General features: G+C 41.9%; 1 protein-coding gene across 1 annotated transcript in view; it reads right to left on the bottom strand.

The window, feature by feature from the left end:
- MYCBP2 (MYC binding protein 2) overlaps positions 1–20,066 on the bottom strand; it is a 190,672-nt gene that overhangs the window by 1,393 nt on the left and 169,213 nt on the right. The window contains exons 73-85 of the mRNA XM_084260757.1: positions 19,129–19,395; positions 16,142–16,425; positions 15,824–15,920; positions 13,628–13,747; positions 11,173–11,274; positions 9,383–9,511; positions 6,934–7,066; positions 6,557–6,660; positions 5,480–5,668; positions 4,863–4,970; positions 3,643–3,852; positions 1,526–1,633; positions 484–649 (exon numbers count right to left, since the gene is read on the bottom strand). Coding sequence (XP_084116883.1) covers positions 484–649; positions 1,526–1,633; positions 3,643–3,852; positions 4,863–4,970; positions 5,480–5,668; positions 6,557–6,660; positions 6,934–7,066; positions 9,383–9,511; positions 11,173–11,274; positions 13,628–13,747; positions 15,824–15,920; positions 16,142–16,425; positions 19,129–19,395 — 2,017 coding nt within the window. The remainder of the gene's footprint in view (positions 1–483; positions 650–1,525; positions 1,634–3,642; positions 3,853–4,862; positions 4,971–5,479; positions 5,669–6,556; positions 6,661–6,933; positions 7,067–9,382; positions 9,512–11,172; positions 11,275–13,627; positions 13,748–15,823; positions 15,921–16,141; positions 16,426–19,128; positions 19,396–20,066) is intronic.

Below are 20,066 nucleotides of genomic sequence, written 5' to 3'. Positions count from 1 at the left end.
GATGTCCTTTATCTCCAACAGCAAGGTAAATGAGATGACTGACGATCACTGATTAAATCAGTGGCACGTGAAGTGAGAAAGTAAGGCACTGGGGCAACAGTTTGCACCTCACAGGTGCCCAAGTGCAGCTGTATCACTTAACAGTCACATGTTAATTTTTTCAATGTAATCTTAACAGACCATTGCACATCCAGAGTCTGAATTGGTGCAGGTAAATCAAGTTGTCTTCTTGTATTAAAGTACCTCCCGTTTAATGGATCAGTGTGATGACATTGCTGGTATTATTACTTGATTTTATCAAAAAAAATTGCAAGCACATACAGAAGGAACTCATTGTAATATCACTTGAGATACTGAACTTCAAATTTGTATGGCTGACCCTGTTTTCCTAAACATCATCATCATCAAGACAAGAGTATCAATTAGAACTAATTACTCATCACAGAATTCAGCGTGGTAAAATCTGCTTTGTAAAAATACTACCTGCAGGACAGTGTGGGAGCTCTTCTTTAGGGATGCTTGTCATTCTTTGGAAGTCATCATGGCAAGCGTTGCAAAAATGTGTTGTCCCGAAGCAGAAAAACACAGCAACCGAGCAGCAGTAGCGGCATTTGTACTCCAAGAAATCTGTACCGTGCTTAGGACACATCTGAACAGAAGACAAACCCACACCGACAGGTGAGGGACCCGTTGCTGTAACATTTCTATGTTCTGTGGTGCTTATTAAAATGGTGTGATGTTCTACAGTACATGTCATAGAATCATAGAATGGTCTGGGTTGGAAGGGCTCCCAAGGATCATAGAGCTCCAACCCCCCTGCCACAGGCAGGGACACCAACCTTCAAGCCTGAATCTACACAAGGCTGCCCAGGGCCACATCCAATCTGGCCTTGAACAACCCCAGGGATGGGGCATCCACCACCTCTCTGGGCAGCCTGTTCCAGCACCTCACCACGCTCTCTGTAAAAAACTGCCCCCTAATATCTAACTTAAACCTTCCCTCCTTTAGCTTCAATCCATCCCCCTTGTCCTGCCACTGTCTACCCTTTTAAAAAGTTGATTCCCCTCCTGTTTGTATGCTCCCTTCAGGTACTGGAAGGCTGCAATGAGGTCCCCCCGCAGCCGCCTTCTTTTCCAGGCTGAACAAGCCCAGCTCCCTCAGCCTCTCTTTGTAGGGGAGGTGCTCCAGCCCTCTAATCATCTTTGTGGCCCTCCTCTGAACCCTCTCCAACAGTTCCACATCCTTCTTGTATTGGGGGCCCCAGATCTGGACACAGTACTCCAGATGGGGCCTCACGAGGGCAGAGCAGAGAGGAACAATCACCTCCCTGTCCCTGCTGGCCACCCCTCTTCTGATGGAGCCCAGGATACCATTGGCCTTGCGAGCTGCAAGAGCACACTGCTGGCTCATGTTAAGTTTCTCATTCCACTTGTCACAGCCGCCAGTAACTGTGCATTACCCTACAGCTCAGGCACTTGGAGCTTCAGAACGAACCAAGCGCACAAACACGAGTTCTTTGCTTACCTGAGCCCTTGAAACATCAGAGCACGCGCCACAGATCAGCTCTCTTGGATCGTAGTCATCTCCTTGCCCAGCCTCAGCATCACAACGAGCTTCGCCACCAAAATAGGCCTGGGTGTCACGCAGGAATGATCGGATGTTAAACCAGAGACAAGTATCCTTCTAACAAATTCAATTTGTAGGGGGAACGTGACAAATAACAGCCGCTGCAGTAGTCCCCACTATGCTGGTATCTCTGTCTGTCTCTAGGCACACGTTTTTGAGGGCCAACACCTCTCCATCTCAGGATAAACGAGACCAAAAATTGCACAGACCAGAGCACATCGTGCAAATGCCCGTAGGGCTTCTGAAATGGTTTGTGGATGCTCTGAGAGCTCTGGGTGAGACAGATGGGACTGGGGCTGAAGGCAGCAGAGGAACATTCTACCAGGAGGGATTCTGACTAGCCAAAAGAGTACCAGTTTTTATGCCCCTGTGGGACCCCTTAGAGCTAGAATTTTGCTATTTTCCACAAATTCATTCTACTTGCTCATTTTACTCTAACAGGACACAAACACACCAAGACTGGTAACACTGATGAAGCCCCTCACACACTGAAAGGTTTTCACATGGAGCAGTAAAATGAAAAGAGGAGAAACTTCCTTCATCATCTTATTAACTAACTCAACAACACTCAAAAAGCTCTTCCTCTTGGCAATTCTTGCCTTTCTGGAGTGACTGTAAAAGGATACAGAGTGGTCCCGGGGCAGCTCAAGGAAGGAAAAATCTAAGCGTCCCACCTTCTCCCAAACATCAAAGACAAAAGGGAAAGCCCTAAGGAATCTGTGTTGGGGAACTGGGCTGTAGTTTGGGGTGAACAGGTACTGGAGGAAGGCAGGAAGTTAGAAATGGTGTAGTCAAATGCTGCTGTTCAGACACACAGACACAGTGAAAATGGGAATAACAACATATGAGGGAAGGAAAAAAAGAGGGAAATAAGACACACACTGAAAAACTATTAAGTACCGGAAAGAAAATGTAATGAAAAACAGGGACAGGACTAGAAACTGAGAAAGTGAGACGAAAAAAGAAATTGTTTTTGTAGAGGGAGGCAAAAAAGGCAGCAAGCAAGCTGCTGAGGGATGGGGAGTGAGAATTGATTAACCATGGGAGGCAGGGACAGAAGTGAACTACAGAAGTGAGTGCACAGGATGCGTTGCTGCTCTTGTCTAGCATACAGAAGCTAATCCTTTCTCCTCTCATTTCCAACCCAGAACTTCTCTAACCATAGGTAAGGAATGTTTGTTTCTGCTCTGCTGGTGGGGAAACCAGGGGCTACTTGTAGATGATTTTTGTCTTGTGCATAAATTTCATATTCTCTACCTGAAGAACAACTACCATGACCCAGAGTCCATCAGGCTAGGCCACCCACTGCCTCTTTTCTACTCCTTTCTCATTCTTCTAGCACTTTTGGCCACCATCTCCAGAGCTGCTGCACTCCAGAGGCACTCAAGATGCCAAGGTCTGAATTTCACCATAATTGCTGAAGGACAGCAAGGTTTCCTTACCCCCATCCTGAACAACCACACGATCACCTCTAGGGCCATGAGCCAAAATCACAGCAGACCCTTTGCACCTTTTGAGGCTGTTGTGGGGGAAAACCACACCAGCAGGCTTGCAGTAGTGGCCTTTTTTCCTGCCTGAATTCGCTGTTTACTGCGGCTCTAATCAACTCCAATTGGAGTAGAAGTAATATTTAGGTGGAATTCTAGTGAGGAACTTTCCATATCAAAGAGTGAAACCTCTGCTTGCACCATTGTAAACGTTCAGGAAAAGCGTGAGTCGGAAGCGGGACAAAGGGATGGTTGGTGTCCTGACCCTGCAGGATCTACACATTCCTCATCACCTCAGCAAGGCTGGGGTTTCTCAACTGCTCTCTCTGACCTTCCCAGTGTTACAAGAGGAACCACCACACACATCTGATTTGCCCAACGCTCTTTTTAAAATTACTGTTTAACATCAAATTCTTCCCCTGCTTTCCTACTCCATACAAAACACATTAAATACACGTTCCATCCTTTAAGAGATGGCTTTTGAAGCTCCAGCATACATTTTGTTTGAGGAAGCACTAATCATCATACCTTTTTGCACTTGTAGCAGACATAGTAAGCGTATCTGTTCATAGCATAGCCCGCTGGGTCGTTATAAAACCTGACACCCGGCGTTGTGATGGCCTCGCTCTTGTGCAGCCCTTCATACTCCAACCTCATCAGTGCTTTTCTCCTTACATCTTCATAGAGTTCTTTGATTGGATCGAGCAAGTCCTTTAATACTGTATGATTGATTTTGTTCTGAAATAAAAAGAAACTGATTAAAGTATCTTGCATCTTTATTATAATTGCTATGATAATAGGAAGACAAACAGCATAATTTGATGTCACAAAAACCTGAGAGCTTGGGCAACGGAAGCTTAAAAAAAAAAGGCTGATATAGTACACACTTTATTTGCTATGAAAACAGTAACCAGGAAAGTTTTTTATATGGCCTTTTGTTACATGAAATCATCAGCCCTTACACCAGGCTGTAACAGCCACAGAGGGACAATAAAGGGTATGTGAAATGTTCACCAGAGCACAGGAACGTTCTGACTGCGTTTTCTCCAATTCTTGTCCTCTCTGACTTACTGCTCAGCAATTAAGAATCACTGACAGTCCTCTAGTGGCACTTCTTCATCATTGAACGGTCACAAGCTATTGCCATAAATAACCAAAACACAGCACAAAGGAAGAAACACAGTGTGCAGAAATGACTGACCATTCACAAAGTTCGCATCCGTAGGGCGTGAAGCTGCTCTCTCCTTCCCAGCTGCTACCACATGCTTTTTGTTACAGAAATTATTGCTTTGTAGAGTACAAGAGGAATTTTTAAATAATTTAAGCTGAACTAAGTATTCTTCAGCTCTGTATGTCCCGTACTGAAGAGCAAAGCAGCTTTGAAAAGGGTCAGTTAAACAAAGAAGCCAAGTTTCTTCCTTCAGAAAACTTGGATTAAGATTACTTCTTTCCCTGCCAGCCTCAAATAGTGGGGGATTTACAAGCTGATGGTTCTAAGAATAAAACGGCACTGAGAGAATGTCTACTCTGTGCATTCTTCTTAAGAGGACCCTCACACTTCAGGGAGCAGTAGGGGAAGGTGAAAAGATGCATTAGTGATAGCCTTTCCTGAGTGGCATCAGGGATTAAGGAGACAAGTGGCATACAGTTAACTGATACTCTTACAAGCAATACATAATCAAAAACCCAACACCAAACAATTTTAGGAAACGTGTTTGACTTTGGCAGTAAACATGTAGCTCATTTACCTTGCAAATAGGACAGGACATAAACCCAAAAGTTATCCGTGGCCCAAGCCATCTGTTTTCCAGTACCCGCTGGCAGCACTGCAAATGGAAAACGTGGCTGCAGTCCAGCTGTGGAAAAGAATGCGAGTGAGCAAACACTGAGCTGACATTAACCACTAAACCACAAGTGGTCATTCGCTTTTAAGTGGCAACGCAGATTAATGCTGAAATTAGTTTATTCACAACCCTGTAAGACCCCTATTTTCTTCTTAAAGAGAAAGAAGGTAAAATTGTTGTTAAAATCATCATCTTCCCATTCCCAAACCACCAGCGGATACATGAAGTATTAAGTATCCATTAAGTACCTCAGTTGTTTTCCTCATTTCTAGCACTCCATATAGGCCGAATAAAGTAAACACAGGAAACTGAATTGATACAATCTGCTTTCTGGAACTAGCAGGAATGGCCAGCAGAGAGAGTGCCTTTTAAGTAACTTAGGTATTGTGACAGTGTCTGTTTTGAAAGCCTTCAGAGTGCAACCCTCAGGGACTTGATGTGTTCACTTCTCACACACTTGAACGTTACAACCATAAGACTGATCTCTTAGAAGGGGGAAGGAAAAAATAAAAAGGATCAACCTGGATAGCTGGCGCTGCAGAAAGTGCTTCAGTGAAGCAGATCATGCACATGTCATCAGCATCTTGTTTAAGAGTCGTAGCGTTCTTATCGCAGCCGTGCAGGCACGGCAAGCAGTGCTCTTCGTTCTTAACGCCTCCGCAGGGATGGCCGCAGGGGTGTGTCTTGCTGCAGGCAATTTTCGCATACTCCTATTCAAAGTAAATCATTAATCTTTCTTTCTTTCCCTTCCACATCAGGGTCTGATACTGTATCGCTTTTCGAAGCACTGCTGGTTTGTGCAAGGCACTACAGATGAAAGAGTTATTACGAGCTGATTATTAACCAGCACGAGGAGCTTTTACATGGGAATGGTATGTTAACAACCTCTAATTCCTATCCTCAGCAAGTAGAGGACTGAAACAAGTCGCCCTGAAGCCAATAACGAATCGAACTGAATTAATATAACCCCAATTTAACAGATTGAATGGGCTGAGAGGAATAAAAGCCACACAAGGAGGCATAGAGTTGGGTAAGAAACTGGTTGGGACACCTGGCCCTCTTCCAATTGTACCTGCACCACAGGGCACAAACCCACTCAGGACACGTGGATACAAGTGACAAACCTGGCCAAGCCTTCAGTGTTCCATGCTCGTGTAATAAACAGGATGATAATGCAAATTACTTTAATTGAGCTTCCCAGTGAGCTAGACTTTGTGTTGCCAGTGTGTATTTTGCTTTATACTTAAAAGAGTGGCACTGTGGAAACCTGAGGTACTCTTTGAAGATGGTAACAAAAGTACCCAGAATTTTGGTCGACTACCAGTGTTTGTAGCCTGTAATGAAACTCAACATTTACAAACTCAGAAGTATTTGAATGACAATATAGTATTTGAATGCCAGCACAGTATTTCTTACACAGACCTTGTCATGTGGAACACACCTGCTCAAAACCGAGGTCTGATTTTGAATCCAAAGTAAACCTTGTTCATCCACAGGGATGGATGAACAAGGTTTACTTCCAAATAAGAAACCCATGTGATCCTGCAGTCTCCTCTGTTTATGTAATTCGCGGTGATTGATTATTTGTGAACACACACCTGGCAATCCGTATCAGAACAAACGCTCCCCACTGCTGATAATTCTGTTCCACTCCTACAGCCACAGAAACGACACGCTTCAGAGCTGCTGGTGGTCGGCTTGCCTAGGTCCACAAAGGTAGACAGAAATGAAAACTCTTGTAATGAAACAGAAGGGGCTGATATTCAGACAGACATCTAAACAGCAGTCATGAAAAACAACCAGAAAAAAAGCAATTCTTATGCAGTTAAACATTTTTATTACCAAACAATTAAAAGTCTTGCCCTAAAACAGGCAAAAAACCCGACTGGGTTGGTTCTTTTTAGACCAATGCTCACATAGAAAGTAAACAAAACCCAACCATGATAAAGAGCAAGTAGAAACAGTTGTGTTTTACCTGTCTGTTCTCTAAACTCCACCATAGCCTTCATAGTTTTGGAATCTGCTAATGCCATCAGCCAGAAAAGTTTGGTCCTTCCACAACCCTCATGGAGATCAACCTTGATGGCTTCTTCTTCTTCTTTGAATACCTGCCAGATCATAAATAGCATTTCTGTGGGGTTTTTTTGTCACCATATCCTTGGACTGCCATCAATGCCCCACAGATTCTGCAGCTATTTCTCTTTTATGCATTCCAGAAGTTGTACAGAGCAGAAGAGATAAAGTTTTTGTGTGTTTTTAAAAGTGTCTATAAAATCAATGCCTGAGTTAACATGGCTGGAGCCAATAAAGCAGCAATCCTAAAGAAAGCTGCACAATGTTTTTTCTAACTTAAAATACACGGAGCTCACACTTCGCAACTACTATACAAGTCATTGTGTCTTCATGTAGCACTGTTAGCAGTGCATCAAAGCAACACTGACAGTTCTGGTCTTAATAAAATGTCCTACACAACAGAGACCAGGTAGGAGTGCAGTGCTAATATTTTTGACTTTCACAGAAATGCCCAGTGGATACTATTGGCTACAATGAGGGAAATTTAAACATTTTCGCAAGATCAAAACACTGCATGAAATCCTTAGTGGGCTTTATGCAGCCTCTTCTTTTGCTTTTTTCCCAAGTTTTGAAGGCAGTTCTGTTCTCATTCAGTTCACCTGCAGCGCAACACAAGTAAGAGCCTTCCTGGGTATGGATACAGAAACTAAATTTAAACTTGTTTAATTTGTATTAGAGTCAAGAAAAAACCCTGGTTGCTTTTCAAAGAGGTCCTTAAGCAGGTCCCAGTAATGTACTTGCTACCCTTTCTTGGAGGGAGAGAGAGACATTAAAAGGTATGTATGGAAGTTGGACAAAGAACAGGCAGCTCACATGGCAGAAGAGACGGAGAACATGACGGAATTTAGAAGCTGAGGGACTTGACATGAGACATGTAAAAGGTAAAAGGTGGCAAGAAAGAGTGAAAGTTTAGACATGCTTTCAGAAATAACCAGGAAAAGCTGCTAAGTGGCTATTTTTGACAGGTTAAAGGAGAGATGTGAGGACTTCTATGAGATAAGAACTTACTTTTTATCAAGTGTAATCTGAACAGGCTATATAGGAGAAATCAGAAAAACACATGAGACTCGGCTGTGCTGCCCTGCGACAGAAGAGCAGACACTTAAAACCACCACTTTAGGATGACAATCCAGGAAAGTTTCAAAGGGGATTGGAAAGACTCTGGCTAAGGAATAGAAGATAACAGATCAGCCACATGGAACTTCCAGGCTGGGGTGCCCAGGAGGAGATCTGCAGAGTGAAACTCAGTGCCAGTGACCTGAAGTCACACTGAACGCCCACGGGCAGCCTGTCCCCGCATCGCTTTGTTTCGGTTTTAGTTTCACTCCAGAGGCAGCCAGCTCATGCAGGCCAAGGCCGCTCCAGAACACAAGTCACAGCACCCTATCTGCTGCAAAAGCCTGTTCCTGGTCCTAACTGAAAAGCTAATGTAGATGCAACTCTAAGAGAGGGACAAGAGGAATGATTTCAATTAGATTAACTTTATTAATGAGGTTTAGCCTCTGTATGAATGTAAGTAGTCAGAGGGAAGAGGGAAGATAAAGGACCACAACCCCTTCCCATGCCCAAAATCACAAAAGAGATATAGTGCCAGGAAAGGAGAAATGTTCAGTAGTTTCAGAAGGAAAGGTATCTTCAACTTTGCTGAGAAAAAGAAATATCCCAAGGAGAATGCGTTTTCAAGTTGAGAGATGAAAAGGATAAAGGAACACCAATAAGCAGAGTACACAGAAATTTGTAAAAACTCATCTAAGTCCAAGAGCAAAGATGTTTCAATCATAAAAAAACCCCTAAAACTCAGGGAATTTTCAAGCTTATGGGTATGACAACTTATCTGAGAAGACAGTAGAGCTGGAAGAATACTGAAAAATAAGAGAAGGGTGACATAAGGGAACTGGAAGAAATATTTGCTGGCAAGTGGTCTTTCTGGGTATTAAAACATTGTCTATACAAGGAAAATGAAGGGGGTGACAAGCACTGACTCACATGACAGAAACAGTAAAGGAAGTAACTCTGTAACAGGAATAGAGAACCAATCTATACTTAAGGAAGTCTATGCAGCTCCTAGATTTTCCTGAATAATGTTCCTAAATAATGTTAGAACAAGGGAGGAAAAAAAGTTGATGTAGCATAAGAGTTCGTGACTGCCACATGAATTTCTCATCTTCTCCAAAAGATAACGGACAAGGTAATTCTTTTTAGTTGTTTTTAGCTAAATTAAATGGAAACTTACCTCTCCCATCTCCAAAATAAAAGACAACACAATTGTAAGATCTGACACTTTCAAATGGCATTTGCTTATATATTAGGCAGGAAAATACACACAGTGGATGCAGTGCATACAACTCTACCTGTCTCTGATGAGTTTTTGTTCGCCGATGGAGATGAAGGAATCGGTCACAATCTGTACACAAATTCCCACAGATGTTACACAAAATGATTGCAGCAGTTTCACCATCATCATGGTTATCACACATTGGCTGGGGAAAAAAAAAAACACAAGGAAAAAATAGGAAATAATTATTAAATCCATCATTTCCTTTCAGCATCTGTTTTTACTCTCTTCCCTGTCATGCACTCCAAAATAATAAATGGGTTGGGGGAGGAATCACAACCTTCTTTAAACTGTTAATTGTATCTTTAGACTAATCAATACAGAAAAAAAAATCCTTGACACAAAAAGCCCCAATTTACTACACCAGTTCTGCTGATACCCTTCATCTCCTATTCTTTGTGATGTAGCAACACTGCATTTTCCAGCAACAGAGCAGAGACATCATTTGAACTAGTGTGAGGGAGGATTTATGTGGTTAGAGTGAGTTATGGGCATGTTACCAGAGAAGCTCAGGGATGCCAGTACTCGGGTCAGTCAGCATGCACTGACCCTTTGTTACTCTGATGTAGTGGGTTTGCTCTGCTCACACATTTAATCAAAGCTGTAGGTCATCTACAACTTGGAGAGTGTACAGCCCGAGCAGCAAACTTCACAATCCACCATAAAATTAACTGACTCCATCAACAGAAATTCTTTTTGAAATTCCCCACAGACAATTCTGTTCCACAGTTCAAAGTGTCTGTGCAAAGGGAGTTCAGTGACTGACTGTGCATATGCACGGGTCTGAGAACGTTTCCATCGTGCTCCCAGAACTTGTGGTTTCCAGGAGACTGATCACTGTTGCTTTGAACAGAATCCCTTTAATAGCAGTCCTGGCAGGGGAACACAGTTGACCTCTCAGTGTTTGAGTATCCTTGTATAAAACAGGACTGGGGAATTTCAGGATGAGTTCAGCAGCTTATGTCTCTGCTTCACTATGTCTTGGCTGCTCTTCTGGCATTTACAAAGCTCTACAGATGTCCCTTGACTTTCTTAATCACCTCAGAAACCTCTGTGTCTGCTTCCTTCTCAGCAGAATTTTAGTTCATGCTGCTGCTGGAGCTTTGCACCTCCTGTATTCTCTTCTGACCTACACTAAACTGCGTTGGAGGCTTTGTTGCTCTAAGCATCCTCAGCTGCTAGAGGAAGGCGGAATCTTCCCTTGCCTCCCATGGGGACCCACCTCATCAAGTTCAGCTTCATTATTTTGCTCTTTCCAGGTTAATATTTTTAAAAAGCTTTTATAATACTTAAAAATGCAGACAGAAATTCAATTAATCCATCATATTCCGTATTAAATTTGTAAATCCTCTGGGTAAACAGTAGCTTTGCTAAATTTCATTAGAACGAGTTCTTTTCTCTTTGGGGTAATCTCTTCCTACTGAGATGGGGAAGAGGAAGCGAAGTTATTGAGGAACACAAAGACTTGACTTTGTTATGTGGCAAAGATCCAGATAGAAAGAGAAAGAGCTCTGTCAATGTACTCTCAGAAATCCATCTCACAGGCGTTCAGGAGGCCTCACTCCACCCTGAATGCCAGTGGAATTGCTGCTGCCTTAGTGTTTGAAGTTGGAATTGTTGTTTCCTGAGCAGTGCTTCCCCAGAACACAAACACTTCAAATGTGCATGTGCAGTTTCCATCAGGGACAAAAGTGAGGAGTAAGGTTAGGCCAAGTCTACCTTTCCCTATCGTTATTCTGAATTCTTTACCCACTGAATAATTAAATAACACCAAACCACCATAAAAAGATACGGTTTCATTCTCACCATCTGTTTCTGTTGTCCATCCTTTCCCATCCATCTTCCTGAAGACAGTCTATCCACATGATCCTGATCCAGTACACAGAGGGATGCTAAGGCCAGCCATAGCTATTGAAAGGCAAAGTAGGTTTAAATGTTTAAAAATATAAGTTCCCAAATACAAAATATATAAACTTTGACAGGTAAGAATGTCACCATTACCGGCAAACTGTACCATCCTTAGCTGAAGCCTGCCCATATAACTCAAGTTTTATCTTTTCCAAACGAAGTCAAGCACACACCACTTACTGAACTACCTTGTTTCTTTTAGGTACGTCACTTTGTGGTCATAAATACAGCAGCTGGAAGAAGGATACGCTGAATAAAGGGCAACCAGAGTACACTGCAGAGAATTACAGACTTGGTATCGTTCACAAGAGTTGTGGGCTTTGGGGAAGAAGAAATTCAAGGACACAAACTATTAAAAAACCACCCCAAAACCAACCAAACAAAACTTCAGCAAAATGCAACTGGTTTCCTCATGTTCTCTCCTCACTGTGTGGGGTGTTTGAGATGACCTAGAAAAGGGTTGTGAGCTAACTATTCTGCAGAGGAAGCTTTTCTCTCTTCCTCTGCATTGACTACAGTGAGATCCTAGAGAGATGAGTGATGTGAGGACAATCTGACTGTAGGCCTGTAACCCAAACTGAAATGTACTTGACAGCAGCATTTTGCAGTAGCTTTTGATGAGAGGTTTGATGTGAGCAGAAAGGCTTTAATTGAGAAACTCCACAGGGCTCCCCTCAGGAAAGCACACCTCCACCCAGAACTGGTCCATTCCCAAGGAGAGCCAGGCTGACCGTCAGGGCTCCGTTAAACTAACACAGTGACAGCAGGAACCAGTGCTACTCTGAGACTGTGTCTTCCAAAGAGCAGAGAACAGACGAGTAAAGGATGAAAGGACAACTGGCACAGCCTTTGAAGATGGAAAACCACATGTGTGTCAAATGCCTGTAACCACTGCAAGCTGCCTCTTTTACATGTAATGAGGTACTCAGCTCTGGTGAGGCTGCACCTCAAATACTGTGTTCAGTTTTGGGCCTCCCACTACATGAAAGACATTGAGGCCCTGAGGCATGTCCAGAGAAGGGCAACCAGGCTGGTGAAGGGGCTGGAGCACAAGTCTTATGAGGAGTGGCTGAGAGAACTGGCACTCTTTAGCCTGAAGGAGGCTCAGGGGAGACCTTATTGCTCTCTGCAACCACCTGAAAGGGGGTTGTGGTGAGCTGGGGGTCTCTTCTTGCAAGTAAGTAGCAATAGGTCAAGAGAGAATGGCTGCAAGTTGCATCAGGGGAGGTTCAGGTTACTAATTAGGAGAAATTTCTTCTCAGAAAGAGTGGTTGGGCATTGGAACGGGTTTCCCAGGGAGGTGGTGGAGTCACTGTCCGTTGGGGTGTTCAAGGAGAGATTGGATGAGGTACATAGGGACATGGTTTAGTAAGTAATGTAGGTGGTAGGGGGACAGTTGGATTAGATGATCTTGGAGGGTTTTTTCGACCTTAATGATTCTATGATTATGCTTGAGAAGCCAAAATCTCTACTCCCCAAGATGGTAGGAATATCACAATTTACAAGCGTGCTCTTCGTGGTACTTCAAGCAATCCATTAAGGGTAAGTTAGTCCAAGTTTCTACAAAAATGTCATGGAAGAAGAAAAAAAGTCACCTCAGATAAAGGGCTCAGCAAATAATTTCACATTTTGAGACTAAAACACAGGTGAAAAACTCAGCTTCATTGTCCTAGAGAATTTTTGTGACTGTTTTTGTAATAGCCTTGAGATGTGGCAGCTGATGGCCTAGAAGTCAAACCACTAAAATAATTGTGTGGAGAGCTGGAAGGAGACAGCTGATACATACTGTGCAATTTTCCATGTGGATGATCTCATTAATTTAGTAAAAGGCAAGTAGCAAACTTAAAGGAGAACAACACCTCAAGGATAAAACCCCACATGCACAGGCATTACACTTACTCTTCGTTACTTGGGAGGTACCCAAGATACAGTTTTTACTGTCTCCTTCTCTGGGGATATTCCAGACCTGCCTGGACGCCTCCCTGTGTGATATGCCCTAGGGAGCTGCTTTGGCAGGGGGGTTGGGCCTGATGATCTCTCGAGGCCCCTTCCAACCCCTACGATTCTATGAATCAAAATTCAGTTTTTACTGGTGTATTTCTGCCACAAAGAAGAAAACTCAATATGCTATGACACAGAGGAAGCAAGACTTACTAGGACAAGCAGTTACTACCTTAGTTAAGACAGCTGTCTATTACGCATGGGACTAGATTTGGAGACTGCAAACTGCACCCTGTATGCACTGCTTCCTGAAACAACCTATATAAGCAAGTTCCATCTAAAATACTGGAAGGGTCTTGGAAAGGCTCCTACTGCATATTTACATTCATGTCAAGTTTAGAGAAGCCCTTACTCTGGTTGTTGCAATGCACCTCACTGGTGATCTGTACTCTTCTTCCATTTTGGTCAGAGCTATGATGGTTTCAGCGATAGCGTTCTTCGTCACACGGGACCAAGCTTCCGACAGATGACCCTGTTGATGAGGAAACTTAATTTATTACAGCTTTTATTAATCTTAAGAACAACTAAAACTGTAATTAGGCCTGCTACAACCAACATAAGGTTAGGATCTCAAATTAGAATAGAAAAAGAGGAAGTCAAGGATGACTTTGACAAATCGGGCGTTTTCAAAGCAGGCAGATCTGGTAAAAATAATCCCTCAGAGATTCAGGTGACTGCTTGAGGCATTCTCTGAGCAGCTACTGGGATAACTAACTTGGAGTAAGTGGAGGGCATGTGATTTGCAGAATGAAATTACATACTCATTCCAAGCAGAATGGCTTAACCAAAGGAATTCAAGATCTACACCAGTAAACCCAAGTGGACTATTGGAAAGCCCTCAGTAGTGGGAGGTGGAACCTTGCACACTCTGGATATGCGTGCAAGTTGCCATATCTGACTCTAGAGTTTTAAGAGCTTCCCTTCTAATTTCTGCAATGCTTTTGAAGAACCAGATATTAGCAAATGTACCATTTTCATGGCTGAAGGTCTGGAATGGCTGGAGGGGCAGCTTGGAGAAAAACACAAACATCCTATTCTAGTCAGCCAGCCATTTTCTATTTCTCCTAACCTCTTTTATTCCTGGCAAAGGTTTGGGATCAGCTTAGTTTTTACCAGCTGTTTGTTCAAGGACAGGCTCTCCTTCCTCCATGGGAGCCAGAAATCCATAAAACAAGGACCACAGAGTTTGCTCCAAAAGACTCAGCCCAGTATGCTTTGAAAATGTTGCAGAAGAGAACCCACCATTTCCCTGATGTTGTCCTACTTACATGGGGCAAACCTACCAACAACAGCTACAAACAATACTGGCAACAACCCATAAAAAAACCAACCCAAACCCCCTCTAAAACCTTGAAAAAATTTCTCCCCCCTCCCAGCTACCCCCAATTAAATCCGAATATACTCTGCATCTTAAGACCTTGAATGAAGTAGGGTGCCTGAGAAATACTTACAGGCACCATGTTACCCCTGGCATTTACTATCTTCTGAGTACTTGCTGCAACTGTAATTTTTTTTTTGGTCCTAATTTTTATATGCAATTTTCTCAAGTGTTGATAAAGTAAATAAAAACATACTGTGTGAAATTACAGTGGTACCTACAACAGGCCACAGGAGCAACTGCAGCAAAGCCTAAGTGATCACTTTATGCTGAGGGATGAGACACACTTTCATTGTAACTCTTAACTAAAGATGACTTGTGAGATTATGAAACCTTGTGGTGCAATCAGCAATAAAATATGCAGGGAATTCCCACTGAGCGTCGGCAACTTTGAAGATGCCTCCACATAATGGTGAATGGTTTAGAAAATAGGACTCCAAAGGTGAAGATACTGAAAAAGCTTTCAAAGTGTAACCACAGGGAAAAATCTGGGTCATTTAAGAGCACCCTCATTGAAGCAGGCAGAGAATTAAGGAAAGCAAATATTACCTCCCTAAACTCAGCTCCTTTCCCCTACACATATACAAACCCTTTTTTTTTTTGGCCAACATTGTTTCTGGGAAATAGCAAATTCTTCTGCCAAAAAACTTGCCTGAAGGAGATACAGCCATGGAAAATTTCAGCCCAGATGGTTGAAGTAATAAGCGAGTATAAAAGCAGATTTCAGTAAAAGTGAAAGCAGCCAATTGTAACATGCAGTCTTTACCAGAAACTCCACATATAAAGTCTACATAGTTAGGTGAAAACATTCTCCTCTTACTCCACAGAGACATTTTACTTTTCAACTGCAGTTCTGAGAGCTCAAGACTTAAAAAAAATTAGGCTTCGAAGTTAATGTAGGAAGTGACACACAATTATTGTTTGCTACTTATATTTTTGGTACAAGCAACTTAGTTAAAAGCTTGTTTCAAAACTGGATTTCTGGTTAGCAGAATCAGAACTCAGTCCTCACTGCTCTAGGCTTAGTCTCTACCCAGGAGACTATTTCTTTTTCTCCTTGAGATCAACTCAATACCAACTGTAACAGAAACAAATGAAAAAAAAAAAATGCATTCTTCCTTATCAGAAATATTTGAATTTTCCACACACGTCTAAAAGTCAGAAACTTACTGCTGCCATGTCTTTAATGAGTTTAATGATGATCTCAGAAATCTGTGTAGGTGTTGAACCCTTCATCCACCAGTGGCTTTCACCTCGCCGAATGTAGCTGCAAAGGACAGGCAGCAACACGAGAAATAAACCAGGTGATTAGTTACTATTTGCCAAAATCCAGCACAAGGAAATAAGAAATAAGGCACATGTTCAGTAGGTTGTGTGGTTTGGTATTTTTTCTTCTTCAAAGATTACATAAGGTGACATAACTGACTTCACAGAATGCAGTTACTCTGTGCCTTTAGCTGAGCAATGTACGCATAGTTTTAAACAAACCTGGAGTTGAAGATCATCGGCAGTGTGACTGTAGTAACTCCTTTGCCTGCTGTAGTGCCAGCTGTCCCCGTTATAGTAGTTCCTTTGGCTTTTAGCTGTACAGTGAGAGCTTTGGCAATGCATCCCAAAAACATGTCTAAGATACCCAGTTTATTCCAGTCTCCTTTTTCTGTTGAGTGAATGATGTCACTTATATCTGCTGGTGGAAGAGACTTCACGCCTATAATACTAGCCAGGCGACTAGGGGTTACCTCAGGCAAAACACGTCTTAGTAACGATGTTACCTGGGAAAAAAATAAATCAGAACACCATAAGTCTTACCAAGACACCTGGAGTTCTCCAACAAAAATCAAGTAATGCCTTTTTTCTTCTCACAGGTTATTTCACAGAATCTCTAGGTTGGAAAAGACCTTTAAGATCATTGAGTCAAACCGTTCCTGTCCTATGCTAAACCATTCCTGTAAGGAAGGACTGAATCTACCTTCTGTATTTAAATCACATCTACAGAAATTCTCTAAGGTTTCTGTCTTGCTTTGAAGAGTTTATTACGATACTCAGTGAGAATCAAATTTCACACAAACAATGCTTAATCTTCAAAAAATATGCTTAGCACTGGACTTACAAGAATTGACACAGATGTTTGTACATCTCTGATGTACTTGCACGTTACAAGCTTGTTACCCACTTTGCATATAATCGTAAGACGTCAGCAACTCTGGTAGAACAGACACGTTAGACTTCTGAAAACAAAGCACTTGCCTCAAGGTACTGAAAACCATGACTCTCTTCTGTGACACTCTTTCCCCCCCTCCTTTTAGTTTTCCTTGCGATATCCTAACTGGAATTTTTTGAAAAGGAAATCTGTGACAATCTCTGTGGATCTAACAGGAGCTGTTTTGAAATGACACACTTCTGCCTTATCAGCTGGTGGAACTGGGGTTAAAAAACCCAAACTAAATCCAGTGTTTTGCCTATCTGCAATATATCAGAACTACAAAGTGGGACACTACCTACCTCCTCCAGGCAAGGTAAGATGTGACATTGTAACATCAATCTCCTGAAACAGGAACTAAAAATCCACTAGAGAAGACATACCAGCTAGCAACAAGCCAGTGCATTAACTGCACTACAGACAATATTTTTATGTCTACATTTATGTTGCATTCTGTTAATATCAATGCACATAATAATACATTCACACAATAGTCAAGTACAGACAGATACTAAAGCTCTGCCTGAGGATACAAAGAGTAGAAAGGAATTGTTTAGTTCCACGCTACTATACTCACAGTCTGAGTGTGAGACACACATGCTAAGGATTCATGCCAGGTCAAAAATTTATCTGGCAGGCTAATTAATAATTTCTCATTTTACCTATACAGGCTATATGAGCGTTATATACGCCCGTTACATAATACCCAGGCAACAGTGGATTTTTAGGTCCATGCCCTACTCATTCAAGGACTAATCTCAACCACCAAAGCTTCTGCTTCATCTGTTACGATGTTTCAGCAAGACAGTCATTAGTTACCCCGTAATTCTAGCTGCCTCAAGGTCAAATAGGACATTAAAAGGGCAAGAGCTAACCATGGCCTCCTCAAATCATGCCAACATTTAGTGACAGTTAGAGCATATGCAGCACATATAAATGGGGTTAACTGTGTAGGGCTCTCAGACCCTTTTCACCACAGTGAAGAGGTACAAGACCTTACAAAAAAACATCTCCCTTCCATGCCTGAAAACTCAACTGCACAATTCATTTGCAATGAATGAACAAAACAGCTTTTAAACTTCAGACATTTGAGAAATGGGAAATTAACAGCTCTGCTATTTAAGAGGAGCACCTCCAGTTCTTGCAGTGATACATAATAAGTGTGGATGATACTGTCTTTTTATAGAGAATGAATGTAATCCACATCGACTTTAAGAATTGCCCTATTTGGATTGTAACATAACATTGGTCTAAATTTAAGTACTGCAGTCACAAGGCACTGCTGATTTCAGAATCTGAACTTTCATCTTAAATAGATTTGTTAAGTCACTACGACAGAAAGGAAACTCCTGAGAAAAGTGGACATAGGTAACAGGACATGGGTAAGTCTGCTGAAAACAGGAACAACAGGGCTACTCTCAAGTACAACTAACCGAATACTCTGAAGTTCAGATTCACTGAAGAATCCTTTGCAACATCACTCCAAACTAAAGGCTGTGTGCTTACCTTAAAGACCCCCATTAGCTATTAATCATTTTTGTCCTCTTTTGCATCCTACTTATTTCAGCAATGAGCCCTGCCAAGCAAACTGTATGTCCCTGTGTTGAATGGTTTCAGAACACAATTTATCCAGCCCTATTCAAAATCCTTCACAGTAATGACATGAAAGGTGATGAGTGATGTTACTCAAAGGCATTGCACAATAGTTTGCTGATTTAGGCTCAGGATAAAATAAGTGTTCATTAAGCAATCTGAGGTTCCTACATGGCAGTTCTATTTCTTCTAGAGACAAAGCAGTACCAAATTATTCAAAAGTGAGTTTATTTTAGATTTCCTAACTATAGTCTTCACTGTCCTCAACCCTGTTTGAACTTCCTATAAATTATTTATACAGTCAAATTGTGGTGGTGGTGGAGTATGCGTGTATTCGTAAGCCAAACACAACACTTACCATTTTAACCCCATTCAAAAGCTGGGGAAAAAAAACCCCAAGCCTGGCACAAAAAGAGATTCTATAATTAGTTTTTAAACATTCATAAATTTCTATTTGCCCTCTCCTCATGACTGCAATGACAGAATGAGTCAGTTTATTTACAGTTACTCCCTGTGTGGAACATAGGGGTGATCTAAGTACGACTGGAAAAACACTTCTGAAGTGAAACCAAATAAATGATGTTTCACAGAACAGTAAGTTACAATACAAACTATATGCCCACAACTACAGGATTCTAAAGGCTTTTCCTTACAGGAATGCCAAGGAATAGCTCGCACTCACCTGCCTCTGCACCCTGGGGGAAGCGGTGTGCAGCAAGGAGAAGAGATCCTGGAGCAGAGTCAGCTGCTGAGCCAGATACTGCCGTCCCACGTTGGAACCGCTCAGTGCCAGGACCATTGACAGCAGCTCGAAGCAGTAGGCGTCCGAAGAGGCGTCCTCGTCGCTGGGCTGCGAGTTGGCGTTCTCCTTGCTGGAGATGGCATGTTCCCACTCCTCGCGCACGCGGGTGGCTTCCATCCGTATCGCCTGGACTATATGGGCACACACCTACCCAAACAACAGACAGAAACCCTTTCAGAAACTTCCAGAAAGTGGAAGAGATGGGAGTTTTATGTACCTTCCTGCCTATGACTAAAATAAAAAGTATATGATATCTGGCTCGTGCTTAAACTGCTTTTTGGTACAAATTCAAATGAAGAATAATAAAATTCATATTAGAATTAAAAGATTATACAATTTTTTTTAGAATTAAGATGTAGACTTACTACCAGATGTGCACATTTTAATTCTGGAAAATTTCACTGAAATGAATCTATTTTCATTGTACTTCCAGACTTTTAATTTGCCTTTAATATAGAATTCAGGTTAAAACCCAAAACACACGCACAAAACCACGAAGAAATGCATTTACTCAACACTCATAAAAGGACTAAGAGACTTGTTCTGTTGTTTAGCTAACAAATCAAGAAGCTTAAAAAAAATTTAGAACCCATACATTCATTTTACCAATAGCATATCAAAAAGCATATTTAAGAGATTACAAAATTCACTAAGACAAGTGACAAAAAAGAACCTCCATGACTTATTAACCTTAAACGCCAAAATTAAACTAATTCCTCTTGTATCACTGTGAAAATCTCAACGGCAGTACTTATCTCGTGATAGGTGCAATAAAGATAATAGACAAGATGCTTTAGTTGGTATATTGTAAAAAAAAA

This window comes from Gallinula chloropus (assembly GCF_964237585.1).
Source record: "Gallinula chloropus genome assembly, chromosome: 1".
Taxonomy (NCBI): Eukaryota; Metazoa; Chordata; class Aves; order Gruiformes; family Rallidae; genus Gallinula; species Gallinula chloropus.
Note: the sequence above shows the minus strand (reverse complement) of the source record. Positions and strands in the feature narration are given on the sequence as shown.